Source organism: Phoxinus phoxinus (genome assembly GCF_949152265.1).
Source record: "Phoxinus phoxinus genome assembly, chromosome: 3".
Taxonomy (NCBI): Eukaryota; Metazoa; Chordata; class Actinopteri; order Cypriniformes; family Leuciscidae; genus Phoxinus; species Phoxinus phoxinus.
In genome coordinates this window covers 37,897,780-37,924,287 of record NC_136878.1, presented here as the reverse complement: position 1 = coordinate 37,924,287, position 26,508 = coordinate 37,897,780, and the positions used below count along the sequence as shown (strand labels likewise).

The 26,508-nt window shown below is 36.6% G+C and overlaps 2 protein-coding genes across 2 annotated transcripts; one reads left to right on the top strand and one right to left on the bottom strand.

Moving 5' to 3' along the window:
* Window positions 1–3,790: 3,790 nt before the first annotated feature.
* On the bottom strand, window positions 3,791–12,082 carry tmem150ab (transmembrane protein 150Ab). Its single transcript, XM_079608675.1, has 8 exons — window positions 11,971–12,082; window positions 9,743–9,991; window positions 9,569–9,616; window positions 8,876–8,962; window positions 8,673–8,740; window positions 7,251–7,378; window positions 6,958–7,135; window positions 3,791–5,121 (listed from the first exon to the last, which is right to left on the bottom strand). Exons 2-8 carry the CDS (start codon window positions 9,805–9,807, stop codon window positions 4,811–4,813), a joined length of 885 nt encoding a protein of 294 aa, XP_079464801.1. The 5' UTR covers window positions 9,808–9,991; window positions 11,971–12,082; the 3' UTR covers window positions 3,791–4,810.
* Window positions 12,083–14,091: 2,009 nt separating this feature from the next.
* Window positions 14,092–25,658, top strand: slc25a46 (solute carrier family 25 member 46). Its single transcript, XM_079607648.1, has 8 exons — window positions 14,092–14,578; window positions 15,547–15,589; window positions 15,706–15,763; window positions 15,962–16,039; window positions 16,896–16,996; window positions 17,879–17,935; window positions 18,233–18,290; window positions 22,936–25,658. Exons 1-8 carry the CDS (start codon window positions 14,326–14,328, stop codon window positions 23,521–23,523), a joined length of 1,236 nt encoding a protein of 411 aa, XP_079463774.1. The 5' UTR covers window positions 14,092–14,325; the 3' UTR covers window positions 23,524–25,658.
* The last annotated feature ends 850 nt before the right edge of the window (window positions 25,659–26,508 follow it).

Here is a 26,508-nt window from a genome sequence, read left to right as displayed (position 1 = left end):
TGGCAGGATGTTACTTTGACACATACCTATAAAGACTGCTGCAGACCCCTGCATAGCAGTAGGCTCTTTCAGCAGCATAAAGCACCCAGCCACACTGCAAAAATCATTCAGGAATGGTTTGAGGAACATTACATAAAGTTCAAGGCGTTGTCTTGGTCTCAATGGGAGGTGGTGGTCCAACAAATGCTTTAATTATCAGTGACAGATTCAACAAGGTGCTGGAAACATTCACCATATTGACATATCAGTTTCTGCAGATTTGTTGACTGCACATCTATGATGTGAATCTCCTGTTCCACCACATCCCAATGTTGCTCTGGATTGAGATCTGTCACTGTGGAGGCCATTTGAGTATAACCAACTAATTGTCATGTTCAAGAAACCAGCTTGACCAAAAATGACTATAGGAGGAATTGCAGAATATCACTTGTATGGTGTCTGAAATATAATTTATTTTGCATTTTTTAAGTGGTTTTAATGGTTACCTAAATTATATATTAAACATGACATAGCTGCTGAAAACAGTTTGATACTGGCAGCAAACATCCTTCTGAGTGAACAAGTGTCTCTCAAGGTACATTTGATTTCACACAACAAACCCCTTGTGAAAGATAAGGAAATGTGCAGAATGGGTCATAATTCAATAGAAAGTTGCAGTTTGAACTAACAAGTCGATAGCTCTATTTCAGTTTCCATTTCACAAGGTTATCAGACAATGTTCTAAACAAAAACTGTTTTTAAAAAGTCTTTTCATTTTGACACATCAATTTGTGAATTTTCCATTCAACAAAAAGTAATTTATTATTGTAGCCTAAAAAGTGATCAAGGCCTTGTCCAAACAGCTGCACTGATGTTTTCATACACTGCCAGCTAAAATAAATAAAAGTTTTTGGATTTAAATAGGCAAATGCTTAAGAGTCTATGATTGGATCATTATTGCCGTGCTTATTATGTTTCTAGCATGTTATATGTTTGGATACAGTATGTAGCTGGAGTGTGTAGCTTTTCATCTCTTAAACAACAATGTAGGAAGACACATAATGGCCATATTTCAGCCAGGATGACAATGTCAAGATTCATCAGGCTCAAATTGTGAAAGAATGGTTTGGAGGGAGCATGAAGAATCATTTTCACACATGAATTGGCACTTTTGAGTCCAGACCTTAAACTCAGTGAAAGTATTTGGGATGTGCTGAAGGAGACTTTACAGAGTGCTGGACTCTTGCATTGTCATTACAATATCTTGACCAAAAACTCATGCACCCGTTGATGGAAATAAATGTTGTGATGTTTAGATGTTATAGCATAATGATTCAATCATAGACTTAAGCATTTGCCTATTCAAATACAAACAACAACTTTTTTTTTTTTTGGCCAGGCAGTGTTGAATGTACATATAATTATGAATAATCAAAAAGAGGACTCTTATAAATCAAATTATTTTGACTTTATGAGGCATCAGGGCATAGATGTTTGAATTTGGCCTATCACACAAAACAGAAACAACAAAGTACATTTCTGTAACATACGTCTTAGCAGCTCCTTTAGGAAACTGTGAACATCTCACCACAGTAGAATTTTCAGAGGTATTTTGCAAGTACTTGAATAGAAGTTGAATATTGCATTGTTTCATTGTCTGGCATTACAACGTATAAATTATAAACAAGCAGATACAACACATAACCAACTGTCATTGTTTTGTATAATATTTCTCAATATAACATATTGCTTTCAAATGAGCAATATCTAAAAACGAAAATACTGTGTAGTCAAAATACAGCTTATTATGGAGGATTTCACATTTCGGGTCCAGTAAATAAAAAAAAATACTCAGGTTTCCCCTTTAGTGCACTACATCATTTCCAATTCATGAGAATTTCTTTCAAAGTACTCTATTACTAAATGATTTGTAGGAACTGAGGTGTTAACAGTAAGTGTGATGCTGATTAGGAAGCTTTCTTCATTTCATAATTACTGACTAGACCAGAGTCTCAAATGCAGTACTGATATTCTATGCAATATTATGCTCAGCTAAAGGCATTCACTTACAAGCAGCTCTGCGTAACAAATGCACATCATTCACAAATAGTAATGCTTTAAAAACAATACACTAAAAAAAGACTGTGGATAAGACCTCTGATTCTGTTTTGATGCTAGATTAATATCAAAGTGACAGGAATAGGCATGTTGGAGAAACAAACAATGTCTTCATTACACAAAACTATCTCTAAATCCACCTGAAAAGTGTACAAATAATATAGTTTGACTACTGAGAGATGCACGCCAGCAGTCAACAGCACCAAATAAATAACAATAAGTTTGCTTCACCATCTAAACATTCATCTCAAATGCAGATATAGGAGCGTGCCTGCATTTTTTTTGTAGCAAAAGCATTTCCTGTTTTGAAATAGATATATTTCTTAAGTTCAAAAAGTGACGGGAAAAATATGAGATGGGAGGAAAAAATTGCGTTCCCTCGCAAATTAAGCTCGCGAAACTTCTAAAAGAGAATGCTAACAAAACGATTGCATTCCCCTTAGAAACTTTGGGTTCGCTCGCAAAATGTTCGTGTTCTCTTGCAAAATTATTGCTTTTCCCAGAGAAACTCTGCATTTGCTCACAAAAGCACAAGTTTCTTTCTCCATCACCAGTTCCAGTTAAGTTTTGTGAGCAAATACAAAGATTCTCAGGCCATGCATTCAAGTTTTGTTGAAAAACGGAAAAAACTTATTTCAACGCTTTTGCGAGCAAAGTTACTCAGATGAATCCAAAATGTCGTGTTTCCCAGAGAAACTTTGCGTTCGCTTGCAAAACTTGCATTCTCGTGCAAAAGGATTGTTTCCCTGAGAAAATGTGCATTAGCTCGCAAAGGCATTGCAACGGTTTTTCCTCCATTACCAGTTTTCTGAGTAAATCCAAAACTTCTGCAAGAGAGAACAAAAGCTTTGCGAGCGAATGCAAAGTTTCTTGTGGGAACAGAATGTATCCCAAGAAAAAAAAACTAAACTTTTGCATTTTCTTGCAAATGTGTTGGTTTCCTCAAAGAAACTTTGCGTTTGCTCGCAAAAGCATTGAAATATAACATTTTCAATAGTATATTTACACATAGTCTTTTGGAAAACTGATTAATATTGCCTTATATTTCTAAAAGTGAAATTTAAACTAAAAACAACTGTTTAAAACTTAAAACATCAGAATAATAGTCACAAAATCTTGTTTCTTGTTTTCCTGAAATGTTTAGAATTTGTTTGCAAGATACCTGGAATAGATAAATGCAGGCAGTTTTTGGATCAAGTGATGACAAAACTTGGCAAAAGCACCAAAACGTTTGACAAGGTTGCACAGAGATGCACTTAAATCTTATTCAATACAGCCACAATGTATCCAGAGCTATAGGACAGAAGGTCCACAACACCTGATGTCATGCCAAAACGGTGCCACAGATCAAACTAAGCTGTGAGCACTTGGAATGAATACATAAACTGTTCCTAAACCTCATTCCAACCCAACTATTGGCAGCAAAGGCTGGTGCGACTGACTTAACATCTCCACTGCTACAGTGATGGCTTGACCTGTTGTGTAATCACAGTTTCTACAGATTAAACGGGTTACGAAAGGTTGGATGGCTTTAGCCAATTATCTTCTTTGTCTAAACGAGTGTCTTTGTATTGCTGGCAGCCATGTAACGGATTCACACTGACAAAGACAAAGCGACCAAAGTCACTGATGTCCAATGAGAGTTGGAGATTTAGGGCGACATGAGCGACAGAGACCGTTGCGACTAGTTTTTCGAAACTTTATGCAAGAGCAGAGATTCAATGCACCGACAACCAATAGAGCGCTGCAGTGATGGCATATCTTTGAAGGACAAACCTAGAAGTTGGCATTACCCTGGTTCCCTCGACAAAATCCCAAAAGGGTTTTTCCATTGGATTTTGGAGTATTGGAGAAAATAAACTCTGTGACCAACAAACGTAATGAACACAATTTGTATGAACTTTGACAAGTAAATACAATCACCAGAAGTAAAAAGCTAAACGTAGGCTTTAAGCAAAAAACGCCACAGTGACGACTTCAAAAAAATCACCATCACTTAGTTTCTGACGTCTTCATAAAACTTTTTTTTTTTTTTTTTTTTTACATTCCTTGATTATAAACACGAGGCTGATAAAACGGGCTAGTGACTTTACTTGTTCGTTTTGTTGGCGTTTAGTGTGTGTGTCTACAACTTCTGTAGTGCCATTTAGCCACTTGTTAGCAATCGCCTTTTTCAAGACAAATAAAACCACAAGGGGAAAACATGAAAGTATCTTGAGTTAACCATAGACCCTTTTCGGGTGTTTAAGCAAAAGCCCAATGGACTTTCGGGACAATGGAGCCGTAAGTGCTAAAATGCTAACTCGTTTCTGAGTTTTAGCCTACATAAATACGTCATCCCTGCAGCACTGTATAAAATTTCCTGATGCTGAAATACTACTAGCAACCAACAGTTAACTTGTTAACCCTGAACAATTTAATCGCTGTCTGTGTGAATGCACCTTAAGAGATGAGTTATTGCAGTTTGAACAGAGTAAATTGAAACATTCCTATCTATCAGAGGCAGGAATCGCCTGTGCTGGTTACTGGGGCTGTACTTGACTTATCTAAAACATGAATGCAAAATACAACCGACTGGTGATTACCGATTATAATCAGCAAGTCTGTAAATTTACTGTAATTCTGTATTGCTTGTACCAGTGTTTCACAAATCCGTGAGCAAGACGAAAAGTTCTGAGTCTATACGCTGAGGGAATACCGTAGTGGTTAACCCCTAAAGCATGGCGATGCTTTCTGGTGTACAGTTGAGGTGTGTGGAAGTGCTGCTGCCACCGGGCGACTTGAGACTGCGGGCGCCACATCCCATTGCAACACCCTTCCCGATACCCCCAATGATGACCGCTGACCCCGGATGGTGATGTTCACTGCGTTTCATTAAGGCTGCCATTATGGTGTCACTGTTGACAGTGCCAAACTCATAGGTGAAGGTGCCGTAGTACACCAGGACCAGCACCGTGAAGACCCATTCACAGATGGCTGCGGCGTGCTGCAAAACAAAACTCTCATGGACGAAGAAGATACCACCTTGAATGGGAAGTATGATGTTAAGGAATGGGCACACAAACCTTCAGCATTAAAACATGGTTATAAAACAAAGATCTGACTGAAAATTTCGAAAAATACTGTGTTAAATAAATAGTGTTGGCATAATATTTATCTTCAAGGGGTGATATAATGCCCTTTTCACAAGATGTAAAATAAATCTCTGAATTCCCCAGAGTGAGTATGTGATGTTTTAGCTCAAAATACCCCACAGATATTTTTATATAGCATGTTAAAGTTGTCGCTTTTTGAGGGTGAGGAAAAAACACAGTTTTTGTGTCTGTCCCTTTAAATGCAAATGAGTTGCTGCTCGTGGCACAGAGAGCGGAGCAACAACAGCTCGTTCTTAGCAGCTTTGATTACCTCACACAGACATACATAAATGTTAAAAACTTTTAGCCTTTTATGTTCAAACCAGAGTCAGAAAGATGGAGAGACTCAAGAAGAAGTGACATTTCTGAATGGTTAGTTGATGAATTTATGTGTTGATTAATTTATGTACCTTATGTGTAGTTATCTTCTAGTCATTGATTAGCATATTCTGTCTTGATAATCTATAAATCGTGTTGCCGGGGGCAGGGTTTATGTAAATTTTAGGGTATGCGATGTCACTAACCAGGGAGGAATGTCGTGTAGTCCCTACTAGCCGTTTTGTTGTAGTCCTTAAAAAGCCATTTTTAAAAAATAAAATATATCCCTTTGCTTTGAACTTTTAGCGTTGTAACTTTGCAGATGTTGTTTATGCTCAAACAGCAACATTACACACTAACTAAAGTTAGAAAATTTAAATCATAATCAACCACCCCTTTAAGGAAATACACTGCTCTGAAACATGTAAATTGTATAATTGTTATATGACTGTTCATTACAGATTGAAAAAATATTTTAAAAGTGTTTTACTACAAGGCTAGGCTAGCTTTGTTAATTGTAATGTAATCTTTTTGTACTGTTAGCTATGGTTGCACAGACAGGGTTTTAGATTAAGTTTAGATTATTATTGTAATGTTCATGTGCTTTGAGACATGAGGTTACGCCATCTCTCGTCACACTCTGCTGCGATCGTTCCTGTGTTTTAAAGGAGGCGTGGCTTTAGAGAAGGGAGTGGTTGTGAAGGGTGGCTGGGATCTCATGATTTCAAAGCTAGCTTGCTATTGCTAGCCTCTCCGATATTGCCTATCCTACCTTTAATAGCAGCATTATATCTTTTGGATTTTGTTTACATTACTCAACGATTACTCACTTACTTACTTGAAACTGGCAAAGCATTGTTTTATTTTCTTTCTTCTAATGTTTTTATTTATTTATTCTTTGATCTTTATTTTATTGCAGACACTGAAAAACACTTGAAAAACTTCAAGCACAGTTTACTTTTTCTTTGTTGTATATTTTTTTCTTTATTATGGATTGTTTGCTGAATAAATACTTTAAGCTTGTTTATTTTGTTCTTTGTTCTACTGTTTGTTTATTTAAGCCGTTTATTTAAATATTTACTGTACTTGAAAAACTAGTATATTCATTTGTAATAATTTGAACATTAATATGTGCATTTTTAAATAAAGCAGAGCATTCAAAAGTTGTTTGCTGTAGCATCGAAATTGGTATCGCAACCCATGAAATTTAACCAGCATTGGACCACTGAAATATTTGTGAAAACTCTACTAATAACTTATTTAGTGGACATTGTATATTTTATCATCCACTCCACTGATAAACAATAAGCCACTGTGTTTTCGGCTGTTTGCTTCATGTTCAAATGTACTTATCCAAATTTGATTTCCATGTATCAGATCATGACTTATGAACTCCTGGTAAGGATACTAAGGACAAGCGACACCAAAGCTCCAGCTGAGAGCGCCACACGCACATGAGCCATCCAGTAGTCCAGCGCTGTCTCTGCTATACGGTACGTCAGAACGCACTGCAGACACACAAACAACAAGCCGGCAGGAAAAGCAACACCAGCTCCCACATAATGAAGAGTCTTGGCATGATCAACCTGAGAAAAAAAGGAAAGAAAAACAGATGGAGAGGATGAGACTGTGAGAGGAATACAAGTTTATTTAGATTTATATGTAACGGCTGAAGTTGTGAGTCTATTATCATATGTTCACCTGAAAGTTCCCAACCATGACCAAACCCAGGGCATTAATGCAGCCGGACACCAAAGAACTTGTGTTGGTCCAGCAATGATGGCTGTGTTCAATCACTTGAGCATAACGCAGCATGCACACCATAACCACTGCAGGGACACATTACAAAATGATCATAATAATGTATTGCCTTTGACTGAGGTGTATTTCTAAGACAAATTGAAGTAATATTGACCAAAAAAAAAAAAAACACACATTTAAAGAACAGGAGCTGCATTACAGAAATTCCATATCTTATTTTTGTACTTAAAGGGGTATTGACATGTTTTTTTTAATTTTATTATTATGTTCCCTTAGCTGCAATTATAGTATTACTATAGTTTTTTTTTAAAAAAAACTTTTAAAATGTAGTGATTTGTGACCTTTTCCCACCCTGTTTCTCATCCTCTGATTCAAACAGTCTGTTTTGGGGGTGTTTCCCCTTTAAGAGTTCAGTGTTAACGCCCACTGTTATGATTGGCTAACGTCAGTGCCTATGCATCAATTATTAATGCCCCCAGCCAGAACATTTGCGGATTCGGCGTATTTAAAAAGTAGTTTAAAGTTTTAAATACATTACTTACAGTTTGCGTCGTCGTTGTTGAGCCCAGAATAGTCGGCACGGACTTATCTTTGAGCAACAGTTTTCTGGCAAAGCCAGCATCATTTTGGGATTTGTTCTCAAAACAGTCATCCTTCAAATGTATAGAACACACGCTTAAACTAACACTGCCGTGACTGAGACGTCCGCAAAAAATAAAGTGCATCCATTTTTCCCTGACGACTGGATCTTTCGCAGTGTATTCAAAGATGTTGTTTGTCCACAGCCAGGAACAGCACATCTGCGTGGCATCGTAATTTCCCTGTACACAGACCCACACGCTGTCCGTCGACTGAACACTTGTGAGGCGCGACAATGATACGAAATTAGCGTAGTTGCCTTGCGCTTAAAGCGTAGTTGTCTTGTGCTGGAGGCGGTCTATATGCAAACGCTGGTACGTCACTTCGTACCGTGACGTCACTTCGTACCGTGACGTCACTTCGTACCGTGACGTCACTTCTTACCATGGATCCAGAACGAGCTGTATTTAGAGCTTGATTAAATAAATGATTCGTTTATAATGGGGAGGACGTCTTAAGCTATGAAACTTGCAGGACGTTTTAATGGTACAAAGACCTCTTATATACCAAAAGATCAAGGCAAATTTGGTTTCTCATGTCATGACCCCTTTAAGACTTGAAAAAGTTATATTTCTTAAGTGAAATTATGGTTACTAAAAAGATTGGATATAGGCTTCTAAATTAGATGTTTCTGTAATACAGGCCCAGATTAGGAAATCAACAAACTTTCGGATTTAAAAATATGTTTATTTAGTTTAGTTATTTTCAAACAGTAATTCTCACCCATAATTGCCCCAACATTGCCTATCAAACTGAAGAGACAGCTCTCTGGTGGATAGCAACCACATTTACTGTCAAAAGAGCAGAACACCAGATATTAGACAACTGTTGCATGACAAGTTGGTGCAAAACAGTACTACTAAGGAGGCATCTTGAAAATGTGGTCATTTTGTGGTATTCCAGGTAAATTCAAAGTAATTCTTTACCTAATGAGGGGGATGTCTTGAAGAGTGCAGCAGGACTTTGGGAAGCCCCTCTTAGCTGTTTCCTCTGTACATGTCAAATTGTATGTCCTATTATTCAAAGAACCAAGCATAAAAGTTATATTTTCATATTTGATACAGCAGGCTTAAATGACTCATATAATATGATATAAAATATGGAGCTCATATTCAGGGAGGAAAAAAGCACCTCGAACTGAGCAGAAAATTACATTTATTTGGCCAAAAAGTAACATTAAATTCTGATAGCTTGTATGTTAATAAGATCTTTATAGCAGTATATAGGCTAATTATCAGTTGTCACTCTACAGTATTTCTCCCAATAATATCATAGTAAGATGATAATCAAATGCCTGACGTATTGTTTTTGATACTCATTATTTTTAATGTGAAAAAAATATATATATATATGCATGTAAAATTATGTGAACTTTACACCAGTAAGTGTTCAAATGGACAAACAATATAAAATGTATTCTTACGTTTACATTGTACGTCAAAATCAGTAAAGATTTCACAGCAAAAAGAGGTGTACCACAACCTCAAGGGGGACGTTTTTACAATTACTTGCTAAAAAAGTATAAACTATCAATCAAATGACAGAAGGCATGTAGTAGATTGTGCATATAAATTGATAAATTATATATAGATACAGAATGCTTTATAGGGTTAACGTACCAGTTCTCAACAGGACAGACATGGTGGTTCATTACTGCCATGGCGTAACTAGAAAATGAAATATTTTAATGATTATTTGCAATAAGTACATGACTTGTCTGAATGTATAGTATATTAGCTAAACAAATAAATAGTAGAGATGTAACGTAATTCTCCTTCACTTAAAACACTCACACAATCCATATCCCTGTGATGGAGAAGGCAGACAGGCTGACCGGCAGTACAATCCAGGCAGTCATTGGTCAGTCTGTGAGACGCCTGAGACCCCCGCATGAGGGTGTGCAGGACGGGGCTTATGGAGAGACGGTGTGAGACACCAGCAAGTGAAGCCATGCAGTGTGAGGGTGTGTGGACCAGCGGGGGCAACGTGGTGCTCCTTCAACTACATCTGGAGGCTCGCAGATTGCCAACAACCATCAATATCTAGTTTAAAAACAAAATACACTGATAAAAGATGTTTGCAAAGATTATACGACACAAAGCTGCGACATTACTGAAATACAGTTATCAATGTAGAGACAATTGAATTGAGACACTCTTCATATGGTCATTCCATGTCAAATCAACCAAATTTGGGAAACTTTCCCGGCTAAATTTTTTTTTTTTTCTGAAGAAAGACAAACATAAATAGTGATGAAAGCCAAAATATTAAATGTAATGAATGTATATTTACTGGGTAATCCACTATTTTGTACAGGGAGTCAAAATGACAATTTTTACATTAGATTTGGAGCCAAATTACAGGGGCTAAAAAATGACTTTAGAAAGATGGCAGCATCAGTAGTTTATTTTTATACCGAGATTGGTAGGGCTATTAGTCAAATATGTTTACTTACAATTTTTGTTGTATTATAATACCAACGGTGACAGTATCTCCATATCTCGGGTATTTGAGCCATAGAGGGCCTTTAAAATGAAGATACCAAAAGACAAGTTCCTGCACCATCCTCTCCATCCCTCGTTCATAGAAAAAGAGGGGAGTGGTAAAGGATATTCAACCCAAGCCGTCATCAGAGAAGAAACACAATTTCAGAGCGGGAGCAAATGTTCTGATTTTGATTAACGATTACAACGGCAAACTACTTTTTCTGAGTATTATCTTGAACGGATTAATTGTTCACCACAAGACTAGTAATGTATGCTAACAAAGTAAATAGGGTAGCCTACATTTTTATTTCATGACGACTTTAAGAACCAGAAATTAAAAGGATAGTAAGATATCTTTAATACTTACTTCTTGATGCAAACTTGGGGCAAAAAACATAAGTGCTTTTTTTTTTATTATTACCATTTTTTGAACTGTCTCCGTTGGCATATACAGCTAAAGAGATAGCTTAAGTAAAAATGTTTAACTAATAGACCTACCAATCTCTGTGTAAAATAAATAAAACAATGAAGCTGCCATCTTTCTAAAATAATTCGTACCCCCTGTAAATTTGGCACCAAATCTCATGTAAAAATTGTCGTTTTGACCCCCCTCTACAAAACAGTAAATGACTCAGTAAACATACATTCATGAAATGTAGGCTAATATTTAGACTTTCTTCTCCATTTATGTATTTCTTTCAAAAAAAATTTTTTTTTTAGCCAAGCATCTCTGGTTGAGTTGACACAGAATGACCCAATATGCTAAATTACAAACAAGTCACTGACACTCAGCAAGTTTAAAATAATAGTTATGAAATAAAAATGTATGACTTATTAATCTTGAAAATATGCAATGCACATTATTTCGCCGAGGACTTGACTGTCTTGAAGCACAATGTAAATCCCACATGACCCTTTGCTTTAAAAGCGTGGAGTATAAAGACAAAAACTTTGCAGTAATATTAACAAATAATAATAAAAAATAATGTTCTTATACAGTATTATCATTGTGGGGTGAGCTCTTATTTAAGTTACACAGACTGCATTTACTTAAATATGGTTATGGCACGGCACGTCCACCAAAAACGTCAGGTAGATTTGTAATCGGTTAATCTGAGATGAAAGATCCTCTGAAGCACAAGTCAGATCAACAACCTGACACACAGCCGTACTAATAATGTCCCCTTCAGTCCAAATCAGTCTCAATGTCACATCAGCAAATACAGTACGACAAAACTAACCAGATATATGTTTACAATTATAACTACGGCATACGGACTAATAGAACGAAATGACAGTAAATAATAACTAAACAACGATTTTAAAGATAAAACTCAACATCGTGTAGCTTGCAAGCTATCCAGCAGCAGATGCTATTGCAAGTAAACAACTTTATAAAACGGCTAAGATCTCCTTCACTACGCATTTGTGTACCTACACACGCAGCATATGTGTTTCTACAGCATTTGAACTACCGTATATTAGTGTGTCATTATTGAGATATTCTGTTTTGATATGTAAAAGCATGATCCTACCGCAGGCCCCGCGGCTCCTGACCGGATGCTGCCTTTGCAGTCTGAGTCTTCACCAACAGAGGGCGCCCTCATCTCCATTTGCGCCTCCACAGATATGGTAATTTCTATGGGGTTAAATCCATAGACTAGTATGTTTAAATCCCTATGGTTAAATACATTGAGGATGTTGTTCTTTATGGAGCTAAAAGAGTCTCAATAAAGATAAATGCACACACTACATTCACATATGCACACACAGGATTCATACATGCACACACATGATTCATAAATACACACACAGGATACACAAATGCGCACAAAATTCACAAATGCACACACACAATTTAAAAAGCACAGAAGATTCACAAATGCATACAAAATTCACAAATTCACACAAAATTCATAAATACACACACAATTCAGAAATGCAAACAAAATTTACAAATGCACTCAAGATTCAGAAATGCACAGGGCAAGATTCAGACGTGTATTTCTGATGCACACACAAATATATATTGATTTACAAACTGCTTGCGGTCTGTGAACTTCACTGCATTTGTGTGTGAATTTTGAGACTCCCTTGACTTGGCTCGACACACAAATGCCTTTTTTTAAACAGGGAATGATCAGCAACCAATCAGATATCTCCCTTGGTTTAGCCAATCACAAGAACGCACCCCGCGTGGGGGATTGTTTACTCATAAGCCAATCACATGAATGCGTTCACACAGCGCGATATGTATGTGGCGCGGGCGCGAGCGCGGTGGAGTTCTGTCTGTCAGTTGGTTGAGACATAGACATCATATAGATAGACGCCCTATCGACCCTATCGGTCGAGCTGTGGGGCTCAAACCGGTCACCCGCTCCACTCAGTGTCATCTGTATGGCCGGTGCAATGAGCTGTCAGCGCATTTAATTAATCATACCTCACTGAATACCGAACTGAACGCATTCATGTGATTGGCTTATGAGTAAACAATCCCCCACGCGGGGTGCGTTCTTGTGATTGGCTAAACCAAGGGAGATATCTGATTGGTTGCTGATCATTCCCTGTTTAAAAAAAGGCATTTGTGTGTCGAGCCAAGTCAAGGGAGTCTCAAAATTCACATACAAATGCAGTGAAGTTCACAGACCGCAAGCAGTTTGTAAATCAATATATATTTGTTAGTGCATCAGAAATACACGTCTGAATCTTGCCCTGTGCATTTCTGAATCTTGAGTGCATTTGTAAATTTTGTTTGCATTTCTGAATTGTGTGTGTATTTATGAATTTTGTGTGAATTTGTGAATTTTGTATGCATTTGTGAATCTTCTGTGCTTTTTAAATTGTGTGTGTGCATTTGTGAATTTTGTGCGCATTTGTGTATCCTGTGTGTGTATTTATGAATCATGTGTGTGCATGTATGAATCCTGTGTGTGCATATGTGAATGTAGTGTGTGCATTTATCTTTATTGAGACTCTTTTAGCTCCATAGTTCTTGGCCAAGACAAAACAATTTCCGTCTTGTCCTGTTTTTTATTCATTACATTTACACTTTGAATAAACACACACACACACACACACACACACACACACACACACACACACACACACACACATTGTGAGTCATTCGTTCGAGATTCGGATCGACTTGTTGCGCGGTATGCATGCTTGGATCAGACTGTAAAAAGCTTTTGATTCACTAAAAAGTACCGGCTCATTAGATATATATTCGTTCGAGAATGTGTCACTCATGCGGTGTATATATTGGTTTCGCACTCTAGTTCTGAAAAATAATTTGCCACCCAACACACTTTGAACACTGAATTGTCGCCAGAAGCTATAAAATATCTGGTATATAAATAAAAGTATATGGGCTATAATTTGCACTTATTTCTTCATTCTTGCCCATATTGATCTTAGTCGCTGTATATGTATGTCTATGGAAAAACTGTTTCAGTCACATATCTTTCATATCACAATATGGCCTCTGTGGAATATTGTTAATTTCTTCACTGTTCATCTATCTGTCATGTAACATAGGCCCAAACTTGTCTCTTATGAATTGTGAATTAAATAAATTAAATTGCATCTAATCTGTGTGTTTCTTGATTTCGTGCTATTCGCTTGTAAATGCAATAAACTACAAAACCCATAATGCCACATTCAAACCGGAAGTAAACTGTCAACTGACAAAAGTCACTCGAACGGGTGTTGGGTTGTTTTGCTAAAGCACTGGCATTGCTCTCAGCCTCGGTCAACCAACAATTAATTCTCGCATTTACGATTGCTATCATTTTCAATGAACTCGTATCACATCACATAGGTTATACATCGTAGGAAGTCAGACTGAGATATCTTGTAATTTCAGTGTAGTTTCCCTAGCGATTCCCAGCATGACTTCTCGTCGGCCTGACAGCTTTGAGGGTTTGGGTTACAGGGGCAGAGAGGATCCGTCATTCAGTGGGGGGTATTCGGCCAGGTCATTCAATAATTCATCCAGCTCTGACCTCCAGCACTGGGTCAGTACACCTCCAGATATACCTGGAAGCAGAAACCTGCATTTTGGCGATCGCACACCCCAATTTGAGGCGGCACCTGCCCAACCAGGAGCAGCAGACGAAGCGCAGTCAGCGGCTCCACCGTCCGGTAATAATGAGTACAATTTATGACCAGCATGCAAGTGATATGTTATTACTGAAAGGGAACCCACCTTTTTCCCAAAGAGCCTACTGCGTTTTAGATTATGCGTGGCGCTTCCGGTTTGGGGAAGTTCCACTTAAAAAGACTGAAACAAGTCATAATTGCGCTACAAATAAACCCTATCCGCCAGTTTGACTGAATGAACTGTAACATTTCCTCCATTTTCTATTTTCAGACGTCAGGTCAGGACAATAACGTAACGTTTGGTATTTGAATGCGACATGGTAAACAAAAAATACCTATGGAAAGAGTTATTTTCAGTCGCTGCATTCTTCCTGATTAATGAATGAGGAAAAACAACATCAAAATGTTTTTTTCTAGAACGGGTATCTAGAACAAGTATGGCATCGACCTGGAATGCCATTACACACAGACTGATGTATAATCTAATCAAAACCATAATAACATCAGTATTTCACCCAATATGTATTTAATAACACAAATTAGAAACTTTGTATTTCAAACAATGACTTGATAATAACTCAAATGAAGGCTCATTGAATTGATCAAGTAAATCGTACGTATGAACAAGTTTATTCAAATTAATTGGATTCCTGACCCTCCTTCAAGACTGTACAGATACAGAATTGTTCAACATAAACAATACATTTCCAGTTATGAGACAAATTAACTAGAGCTATTCATCGTTTATTTTAATATACGAATATTGTTTTGCATATGACAAATTTTGAGTCAACATTATATACAAAGTGTTGTTTAGCAGGTCATGAACTTTTCTGATGCAGCTGACACTTAAAAATGTGTCACTCTTACAAACACTCCATGTTGTTTACTGCTAGGTGTAAGCAAACACATGACTCATTCAGAGACCTTTAAAATATAATGTACATAGGCATATTGGTCAATAAAACACTTTTTTTTTTTTTAAATGCCAACTAAAATCTATCTTTCAGAGCAACTGAACAGATTTGCTGGTTTCGGGATAGGCCTTGCAAGGTAACGAAACCCAATAATCACTACTTAAAATAATGTTCTATTGAAAGTACAGTGAGATTCAGATATGTAAAATAATGTTAGTGAACTCATAATCATTTGTGTATGTTTTGAATTAGCCTCTTCACAGAAAATGTCCTGGCTCATCCCTGCATTGTGTTTCGGCGTCAGTGTCAGGTAGGCTGAATCCAGAGAAGACAATGTTGAGCACACAAATCCTACAACCTCAATGTCTATCATGAAAGATTTTTAGATGCTTATATCATAAATATGTATGTGTTGCTGAAACGTACTCCTTTTGCATTGCATAGTCCTGAAAAATATAATTTAATTCTGTCATAAAATATAATTTAAAATCGTTAAACTTTGTTTCAGGTGAATTACCATGCCAGGTGTTACCACTTATCCCCACTGACTGCCATCAGCGTGATGTACAATGTCACCAAAACTCAGGTAATATATCATATCTTTGTTGCTGTGTTGTTGCTCAGAAATACCTTCTTTTAAAGAACAGGTTGAAAGCAGGGCAATTGACCGTTCACAAAGACCCGCCCCCCATAGTTACTGTCGCTATGTCCGACAAGCTACGCCGCTCTCACGCCACACCATGTTCTCACGAAAAATACATTGTGGAGCAGAGAGGAGACTGACAACACACTGACAGACAGGACAGACCAGGTTACTTTTTATATTAAACATATTAAACAAAGTCTCACCTTTCAAATTTGGTCATTTTTTAAAAGAAATGTAAACAATAAATACCATTTTGTGGCTCTTTAATGAGTCTGACAGATCGCTGTAGAGCATCAGTTAAAGCTGCTCGTGAACCGATCATCTCTTCCTTCTAGTTAATATATAGCATCAAATAAACATGAATGAACATAAGAAGGAATGTTGTTTTAACCGCGGAAAGGCGTCAGTACACTCCGTTTTTCAAGTTCAAATCCTCCCATGTTAATCTACTAACTCTCTTGACTGCTTTGTCGGACAAAATGGCAGATGGCGAAGTATGATTGGTCAGATCACCTGTCTATTAACCTGCTTGGACCTATCCTTTTATACAGCTTATCCTACCATTGCTACGCTGATGACACGCAGCTTTACTTTGTTTTTAACTAGACAATGTTGAAGCTAATGCAAATTCATCAACTTTCATTCCACAAGCGCCTTATAACTTTGGAAAAGAAAACCTCTGAAAGAATCCCATCAAAAATATAATGTCTTTTCAATTGAAAATCTCTCTCTCTCTCTCTCTCTCTCTCTCTCTCTCACTCTCTCTCTCGCTCTCTTTCTTTCTTTCTTCTCACAGGGTCCAAAGGCTTTATGGAAAGGAATGGGCAGCACTTTTGTGGTACAGGGGGTCACACTGGGAACAGAGGGCATCATCAGCGAATGCACCCCGCTACCAAGGTATAGAAATATACAGTGTGAGCCATCACTAATAGGTGTCCATTTCGTTCGTCAGTCTATGTTCTTTAAAGGGGTCATGACATGAGAAACCAAATTTGCCTTGATCATTTAGTATATAAGAGGTCTTTGTACCATTAAAACGTCCTGCAAGTTTCATAGCTTAAGACGTCCTCCCCATTATAAACGAATCATTTATTTAATCAAGCTCTAAATACAGCTCGTTCTGGATCCATGGTAAGAAGTGACGTCACGGTACGAAGTGACGTACCAGCGTTTGCATATAGACCGCCTCCAGCACAAGACAACTATGCTTAAAGCGCTCTTTTCGTATCATTGTCGCGCCCGCGCGCCTCTCAGGTGTTCAGTCGACGGACAGCGAGTGGGTCTGTGTACAGGGAAATTACGATGCCACGCAGATGTGCTGTTCCTGGCTGTGGACAAACAACATCTTTGAATACGCTGCGAAAGATCCAGTTGTCAGGGAAAAATGGATGCACTTTATTTTTTGCGGACGTCTCAGTCACGGCAGTGTTAGTTTAAGCGTTTGTTCTATACATTTGAAGGATGACTGTTTTGAGAACAAATCCCAAAATGATGCTGGCTTTGCCAGAAAACTGTTGCTCAAAGATAAGTCTGTGCCGACTATTCTGGGCTCAACAACGACGACGCAAACTGTAAGTAATGTATTTAAAACTTTAAACTACTTTTTAAATAAAAAAAAAACTATAGTAATACTATAATTGCACCTAAGGGAACATAATAATAATAATAAAAAAAAACATGTCATGACCCCTTTAACAAAAAGTGTAATAATGACCCATTTCCATTGCCATTATTGAAGTAAATTACAGTTCTGTCTAATATTGTGATGTACATTCACAGGGAGTTATCACACAAGTGGAACCCTAAACAAGTTGTGGGACACTTAGTACTCAAAGGGTAAGTTAAGCTAAGTGAATTCACTTGTATGTTTGGTATTGTTTGGAAAATGCTATAAGCTGCAAGTTGTTTATCTCTTGTTTCATTTGAGTCATAATTTTACCTCGCTCTTCCGTATCTGGGATCTATTTGAATAAGCTTCTGACTAAGCTTAATATGCAGGTAGTTTTTTTTATATAAAACAAAGTCCCACAAAGAATACGGAAAGGGAATTCCATAGGCTTGACATTTAAATATTCTCTTTATCTCTTTTTGTGCAGTCCTTTGATCTTATGTTTTTTTTTCTTTTTTTTTCAGTTTGACATATGTGGTTGCAATGCCGTTTTACTCAGCAAGTCTCATAGAGACTGTACAGGTAAGATACTTTGATACAATATTTTTGTCTTGTATTGTTTTTGTCAAAAAACCTGAATTACAGACTCTTTTTCATGCTCTTGCATAAAGCAATAAAATAAAAATAAATAGTATATTCTGTGAATTTCTTGCTTAAAACTAGTGAAAATAACTGCCAGTAGATCAAGACAAGATATATTTTATCTTGTGCTGGTTTGCTTCTCATGTATGTGTGTCTTGTATGAAAGATGTTTAGATAGTAGATAGTTATCAAAAACAAGACTTTGATTGAGAAAATGTTTGCTCTATGAAAATAGTTTATTAATCATTTAAATAATACACAGATATGATTAATTAAGACCCGGAGTCTGAAGTGCAGTCAATTTAAGACTAGAGTCAGAATTATATTCTCCATAGTCTGTACGGCTGCCACCAGGACACTGAGTTAGGGACGAGTGGTCCTCCGAGGTCACAGGACTGTGTCTACTGTCTATAGGTGCGCCAACATGTTAAAGAAAACAAGTCAGTCAATATCCAATAATGCCACTTGTTCCTTAACATGTAAACAAGAATACTAACACACACAGACACAGCTTCTTCAGGGTTCGATTTGGCCAGGCTCTAACTATAAGCAGGAGAGTCTTCTCAAAACATCAAGATAAAACGTTCTTTCTCTCAAGGAGAGAACACTTTCATCTAACACCGTAATGTAAAGCTTTTATAAAGAAATGGTCCCTTAAAGTCCCTGTAAAGGCAATTCTAAAAAAAAAATCTAAACGCATTATAAATTTTAGGAATGTATATGTATTTTACACAGGATAGTTTTATAAACTTTCGTCTGAGACAACTGGGATTCACTGATAATCCCATAATCGGCCTTCATCCTCCCGTCCCGAAAGCAGTATCACCTAATATCATCGTCGGCAGCTTTCCCCCGAGTGGGCGTGGTTTCTGCGCAGCCAGTGGACACGCCCCCAGCGTTTGAGAGCAGAGAATACTGCTTATTTTTTCACAATTTTGATAGCTTATTTTATTTACTGGCGGCTTTTTTTATCATTCAAATTTGACTGGGTGGCTAATAACACATTTTTCTGTGGTGTAACAAACTCAGAACACGTACTTAATTTTGACTTTACAGGGACTTTTACCCTCTGGGGTCTAAGGTGTTTTTGGGGTCCTTGAGATGTTTTGACATGCCCTGACATTTGTGCTTTTTCCAGTTGCTTATAAACATATCAATGGCAAAGGTGTAATTTCACTCTATTTATCTCGAACAGGGCTACCATAATATGTGAGCAACATGCATGTACATGTTTGTATTTTTGATAGAATAATGTTTATGCATGGTTATTGAAAAAAATAAAAAGTAAAGTTTCTGAAAAAAGGCCACAAAACACATACTAAATGTGTCCACAAGACATTTGACTAATGGATGTAGTCGCCCAGAGTTTTTGCTTCGAAATGATCTGAAAATCATCCTGCCTAATCATTCACATAAAACAATACATTGATTTAAACTTTGTAAGACACGTTTTGTTTGTAAAGGCAATATATGCGTGGGATGATCACGAATAATGCTCTGATTCACACCTGAGAAGACATTGACCTGCATAATGAGCCGCATAATGAGCCTTTCATTCAGGTGTGTCACTGGGTACCACACGAAAGAATGTGAGGACTTATTTTGTATGCATGCAAAAAAATGTATAATATCCAAAGTAAACATTTATAGTAACTATGCAGTTCATTCTCATACTGTATTTTCTGAAAGTTTTGGAATATATCCTCTCCCCAAATGTGTCACTAATAAAAAACAATAATAAATAATTTAATGAGAAGGCTTATATTGACCTATTAAGATGTTGCTTACATCTTCCTTGTAAATATATTTTTTGCTATTTTATTAAAAAGTTTTCAAATGTAAATCAACAACAGTTAGCATTTTAACAGTATTTCAAGTGTAATCTTTCTTTGTAAAACGTATACATTTGATCATGCGTATTTCAAAGTCAAAAATGATTCATTAGTTCATTAGAACAGACACTTTAATAACATCTTAGTTGATAAATCAATATACCTAGTTTATTTTTGACAAAACATCACATACTATATATTTAACATATCAGCAAAAATTGGCGAACAAAGGCGTATTTGATGTGACAGTAGTCTTTTTTTACAGTAAAAACGTTATAATCTATCCAAAACTAATCAACAAAATCTTGTCTAAACATTCATATTTTGTCTGTAACATAATTTTTATGATATATTAGCAGTTTAATACGTTGTTTATATGGCACAGATGCAAGCTGTTCTGTAGTAAACCACAGCATGCATCTGTGCAGTTAATTCATTCACACACAGACACGCGATTCATATTTAAACACTATTTTTGCGGTTTACAGACACTGTTGCATTTTGCGATTAGAACAATGCACTTAAGAATAAAGAACTTACTATTCACAATCCTCAGCTGGATCCATTGCTGAAACCGGCACTTCTGAGGTAAATTTCCCAGGATTAATATTACGATAGTATTATTCCTCACTGCGTCGTAAAGTAGTCTGATTAAAGTCTGATTAGACTTGATGTGTTTTATCGAGTTGATGTGGGCGTTGACGCGTTTGCATGGATTGCCTCGGATCATTTACGTTTGAATAGCGCGTGCTCTCCGTGGGGGTGTTCACATTAGCACTTAATGAGCTGAAATGAGAACGACTGACATCTCTCTCTTTTCATACAGATTACATAAACTGAGAATATGAGTTTTTTATATAAATGACTCCATTTAAAAGAAGATAATTCAAGCTTTATGCCTGTGTGCCTGTATGTCTGTGTGACACAGTAATCGCTGAGTCACAGTTCATTTTCCGACGCGTTTCAGAATGGACTTCACTGACCGAGAGAAGGCAGAACTCGCATCACGTTTATTCTTCTTTATTTGGCAAAAAGCACAACACTTTGTTTTTATCATTAGTATACACAAAAAAATAGACCCTTAACAGGATCGAATGATGTATAACACTTATATGTAAGATCAAAATCAACAGAGTATTTTGAGTCTCTTTTGCACTGATAAGAAAAAAAGCGAGCTGGTATCGCCGGCGCGACCGCCGACCCCACGGGGTTAAACTATAGTCAATGACCCCTGTGACCACATTTGTCAGGGTACCCCAGCAAAACTTATGCATGTATTGACACATGTTGAAAACCTTTCTCAAACACAAGACGAGTTCATATTTCATTTCTGGAAGCCGGGTTAAATGAGCAAGCACTGTTACTGCATTCCTGGCATGGGCCAGACCCTTCAGTCACCTCTCAGATATTGAATACAGACATTAGAGTGTCTGAGACCTGTAAAGAACATTTCAGTAACCACACTGGTAACTTCTATAACTAAGTAAAATCTCACAAGCCTAGAGAAGTCATTCAACTCATTTGATATTTAGAAGGAAAAATATTGATTAATACCTTGATTATAATCACTCATTCGATATATATTGAAGCAGCAGTGGATTCCAGAATCCACCCCTACACAACAACAAATAAAGTGCTTTTACATTTGAAAAACATCTTATCCAGGCACTAGATCAGGCTAGATGCTTTAGGAAACACAGTTCGATTTGATCTGATTCTTGTGGTAAATGAGCAAAGCAGTTTTGGGTAACTACCTCTCCACTGCGTCAGTTTTACATCTGATAATTATTGGGAGATTTGAGTTTCTATGCAATAACCGCATTTGTTTTGTTTTCATTTTGACTTTAGCTTTTTGGGAATTTGCTGTTGGAATTGTGCCATTGAGAACATTTTGAGGTTGTTATGTAAAGTCAAAATCAAGTCACTTCCTTTAATTAGTTAATATTGTCCACTTGCATAAATTGATAAATAATTTGTGTTGTCTCTCAGAAATGTTCGTGGAAGTCGCTGTTTAGCACTTTTCATATATTAAAAAGCTTTTGTAAAATCTACACTACCATTCAAAAGTTAGGGGCCGGTAAGATAACATTTTGTTTTATCTTTTTGAAGTCTCTTGTGCTCACCAAGTCTGAAATGCAGAAATATTATTACAATTCAAAAAAACTCTTTTCTAGTAACATAATTTAAAATGCAATTTATTCCTGTGATGGCAAAGCTGCATTTTCAGCTCAAGACACATTTATTATTGTTAACACTGAAAAAAAACTCGTTTTGCTGCCAAACATTTTGTGGATACAATGATTTTTTTCAGAACAGCATTTAGGTGAAATATCATTTTTGTGTCATGACTTTACTGTCATTTTTGTTCAAATTAATGCATCCTTGCTGAATAAAAGTATGAATTTCTTTTTTTTTTTAAACCGGCCCCTAAACTTTTAAACAGTAGTGTAAATAGTTAAATATTTAACAATTTGCTAAACAAAGAGCAAAAAAAAAAAAAAAAACAGTCTGGGAAAATATGTTGATTATATGTAACCAGTTTTTAACTAAACTTAGGTTCATGGTGGTTTCTCTGACTGGGAAATATACATTTTAAGTGAATACATATATGTATTATTATATTAAATATACCCATTTTAGCAAATACATAAATATATTGAGATTTTGTAAAAAAATCTGAAAAATACAGAGATTTTTAGTTGTTGTTGTTTTCCGACTTAATTTAGTGTCTCTTCTTGGTGTTCCCTCACCAGAGTGAAATAATCCGAGACAACCCCGGCATCCTGGACTGTGTGAAAGAGGGTCTTGGACGGGTAATGGGTATGGGAGTGCCTCACAGCAAGCGTCTCCTTCCTCTCTGGAACCTGGTGTTCCCCACAGTCCTCCACGGCATCCTCCACTATCTTATCAGTTCCAGCGTGCAGCGGCTGGTTCTTTACCTGTTGCGGCGTCGGAATAACGGCTCACCGAAGCATTCGCCCCCTGACTCGGGAGCAGACACGGTCCAGTCTATGTTGGATGCATATTTCCCCGAGCTCATGGCCAGCTTTGCCGCCAGCCTGTGTGCAGATGTGCTGTTATTTCCTTTGGAAACGGTGTTGCACAGGCTGCATATCCAGGGAACGCGCACCATCATCGACAACACCGATCTGGGTTTTGAAGTGTTGCCCATAAACACCCAATATGAAGGTATGAGGGACTGTGTAAATGCGATTCGCCGTGAGGAGGGAACCATGGGCTTCTACAAGGGATTCGGCTCCATCGTGGTGCAGTACTCGCTTCATGCCGCAGTGCTGCAGATCACAAAGATGATCTACTCGACGCTGCTGCGAAACGCTTGATTCTGAAAGGATTCATTCCTTATTAATTCACTAAGAGGTCCTTTTTTGGTTGAGTTGGACATTCCAAAAAAAGTGTCCTAGTATGAATTGATAATTGCAGATATGCGAGGTTTTCTTTACCTCTTCCTGTGATTTTTGTCAGTCTACTTCTGTACATTTGTTTTATAAAGCACTGATTGTTTCATTGATTGCACGACACATTTATGCAAAATATGCTCTCATATTCGCACTGGATTTGAATTATTCTCATGGTGACCCACAAACCTCCCCATCCTTCGCCACCAGCGCCAAAACATGTATATTTATAAAACCCTGCCCTTTGTAATTATATTTCCATACTGTTTTCTGTTTCATTAATGGTCACTAGGTTTCATAATGTGGTTGATGCAACATTGGTTGAAGCTCTGTGCCAAGTTTCTTTGTCATTAAATTATTATTTGCACCTTAGTGAAACTTGTGCCAGTGTTTTAAACAGTGAAAATGTTTCTATTTGCCAGGTTTAACAAGATAATAAGAGATAAAACATTCAATTTATTGAATAGAAGCCATTATGTACACAAGATTGCATGTGTAAAACTTATGTACTTCTGGTTCCTGGGTGAGTAAATGATCAAGTTCTAAATTATTAGGCACTATGCTTTAAAATAAATGTCTACAATCTGTTTCATGTGAATTTTTTGTTTTTTTAACTGCATTTCATGTTACATATATTACAATAAAAATGTAGCCTATACACTACTGTTCAGACGTTTGGGGATAGTAATTTTAATTAAAAGTAACTGTGAAGACATTTATGATATTACAAATGATTTATATTCAAATATATGCTGTTCTTTAACTTACTATTCACAGATGTATCCGTTTCCACACAAAAAATTGCTGCACAGCTGTTTTTAAATGAAATGTTCCTTGAGCACCAAATCAGCATATTAGAATGATTTCTGAAAGGATCATGTGACACTTAAGACTGTAATAATGCTGACATTTCAGCTTTGCCATGACAAATACATTACATTTAACTGTATTCTTGAGTAATTAAATGCAGCCTTGTTAAGCTTAAGAGATTTCTTTCAAATATCTTTCAAAAACATAAAAAAAATCTTATGGACCCCAAAGTTTAAAACAGTGGTGCATGTCTTTCACTATATATGCTGGTGACTAGGTTTCAGAAAGTTTTTTTTTTTTTTTTTCATTATTATTTGATCTTATCCTGTCATTTTGAAGCAAATGTGTAAAGCAGACTACCTTGTAGCAGCAAATATTTGTTCATTGCCATTATTGAGAAAAGTTGAATTCAAAGCTTTAGGTAGACTGGGGCTACAGTAGTTGTCAAACTTATTAAAAAAAACTGAATGGTTTTCAGTAGTATTTTATTTTTGAGTCAATTGCTGTATCTACACACACCCATTAATATTTCCATCACTGTTGTCCAGGAAAAAGATCCAGTTCACTGACCACACGTAGTGGGGCATGTTGTCATAACGGGAACCTGCCATTAAACAATTATGAAGCAGCAAATTTAAAAGATAACACATACAAATCTTAAATAAACATGTGACAACTTACCCCAATAAAATATTTTTATTTTCACCCCATGAGGAAACAAGCTTATAAATCATACAGAATTAGTTTTTTTTTTTTTTCACAATTTAAAAATGCTGAAAGTTTAGGGGTAGGGTTAGTGTAAGGGGACAGAATATACAGTTTGTACAGTGTAAAATCCATCACGTTTATGGAGAGTCTCAATAGCAAACCAGACGTGTGTGTGTGTGTGTGTGTGTGTGTGTGTGTGTGTGTGTGTGTGTGTGTGTGTGTGTGTGTGTGTGTGTCAGTGTATTTTTGGTTCTTTAAAAAAGTTTATACGAGATTATATCAACTCTAATCTTATTCTGTGTCAGCCAAGTGGTTGTAAAAATGTGATTTGAATGTGTGTGTTTTTTTTTTTTTGGTTCTTAAAAAAAAGAGATTGTATCATTTCTAATCTTATGTTGTGGGACAGCTATAGTGATCTTTATCAAACCTGGTTTGAAACACCACAACAAATAGGCCTTAGAATATTGTGTTGTAATATTTGTTGTTGCGGAAAATGCTTAGATTTATTTGCCAAATAAACTGTAGATGAAATCCATACATACACCTGGTTTGCCTGCCTAGTTTCTGGATGATTTGGATGATCCACATCTGTGGAATTCCTACGAAAATGTGTGGGGTGAAGACAAGCATTGAGATTTGAGTCACCGTAATAAGTCCTTATACGTAGAAGCATTTATCTGAAGTCATGCTTGAGGTAAATCTTGCACTCTGTTTGGTCTATAAAAGAGGCATCCTTTTGTGATTTGCAATAGTGTCAAAAGATGAACAACAGAAATCCTTGTAGTAAGAGCTATTTCACTTGCATTCATTTACTGAGCATATGTCATGATATTTTTTTTCTTATCTCTTAACTTTTTTTTTTACAGAGTTGTTCCTTGTAGTTCTTACATTACACTTTGTCAGGTCAGACATAAAATGCCTCCATAAAATTCAGAATGATTCTTATAATATTATACATCATCATTTGAAGGTAAGTCTTTATGATGGTAATTTTAATGTTTAATTTTTTTTTAACGATTGTTTATTGACATACATCTTCAATGTATTCCCTGCCAGGATTATAACCTCTCCTGCCAGACCCAGGTAAGTTATTAACATGCAGCCTTTTTTCCAGAATAAATAAATACATTTTAATATTGCCTATTCATTTTATTTTCCAAAAGCATAAAAAAAAAATATTATGTGCATCCTAAACTACTAATAAATAAGTATTGGAAAAAAAGAGAATAAAAATGTTGGTGACACTTTACTCTTATGTATAATACATTATAAAGGTATTTGTAATGTACGTTATAATACATTATTTATTTTCATAAATAATGGTAACCATAGGTACATGCATTATAATATTTGCAGATTCTGAAATTGGTTGTTTGTCATGAGTTTTAATGC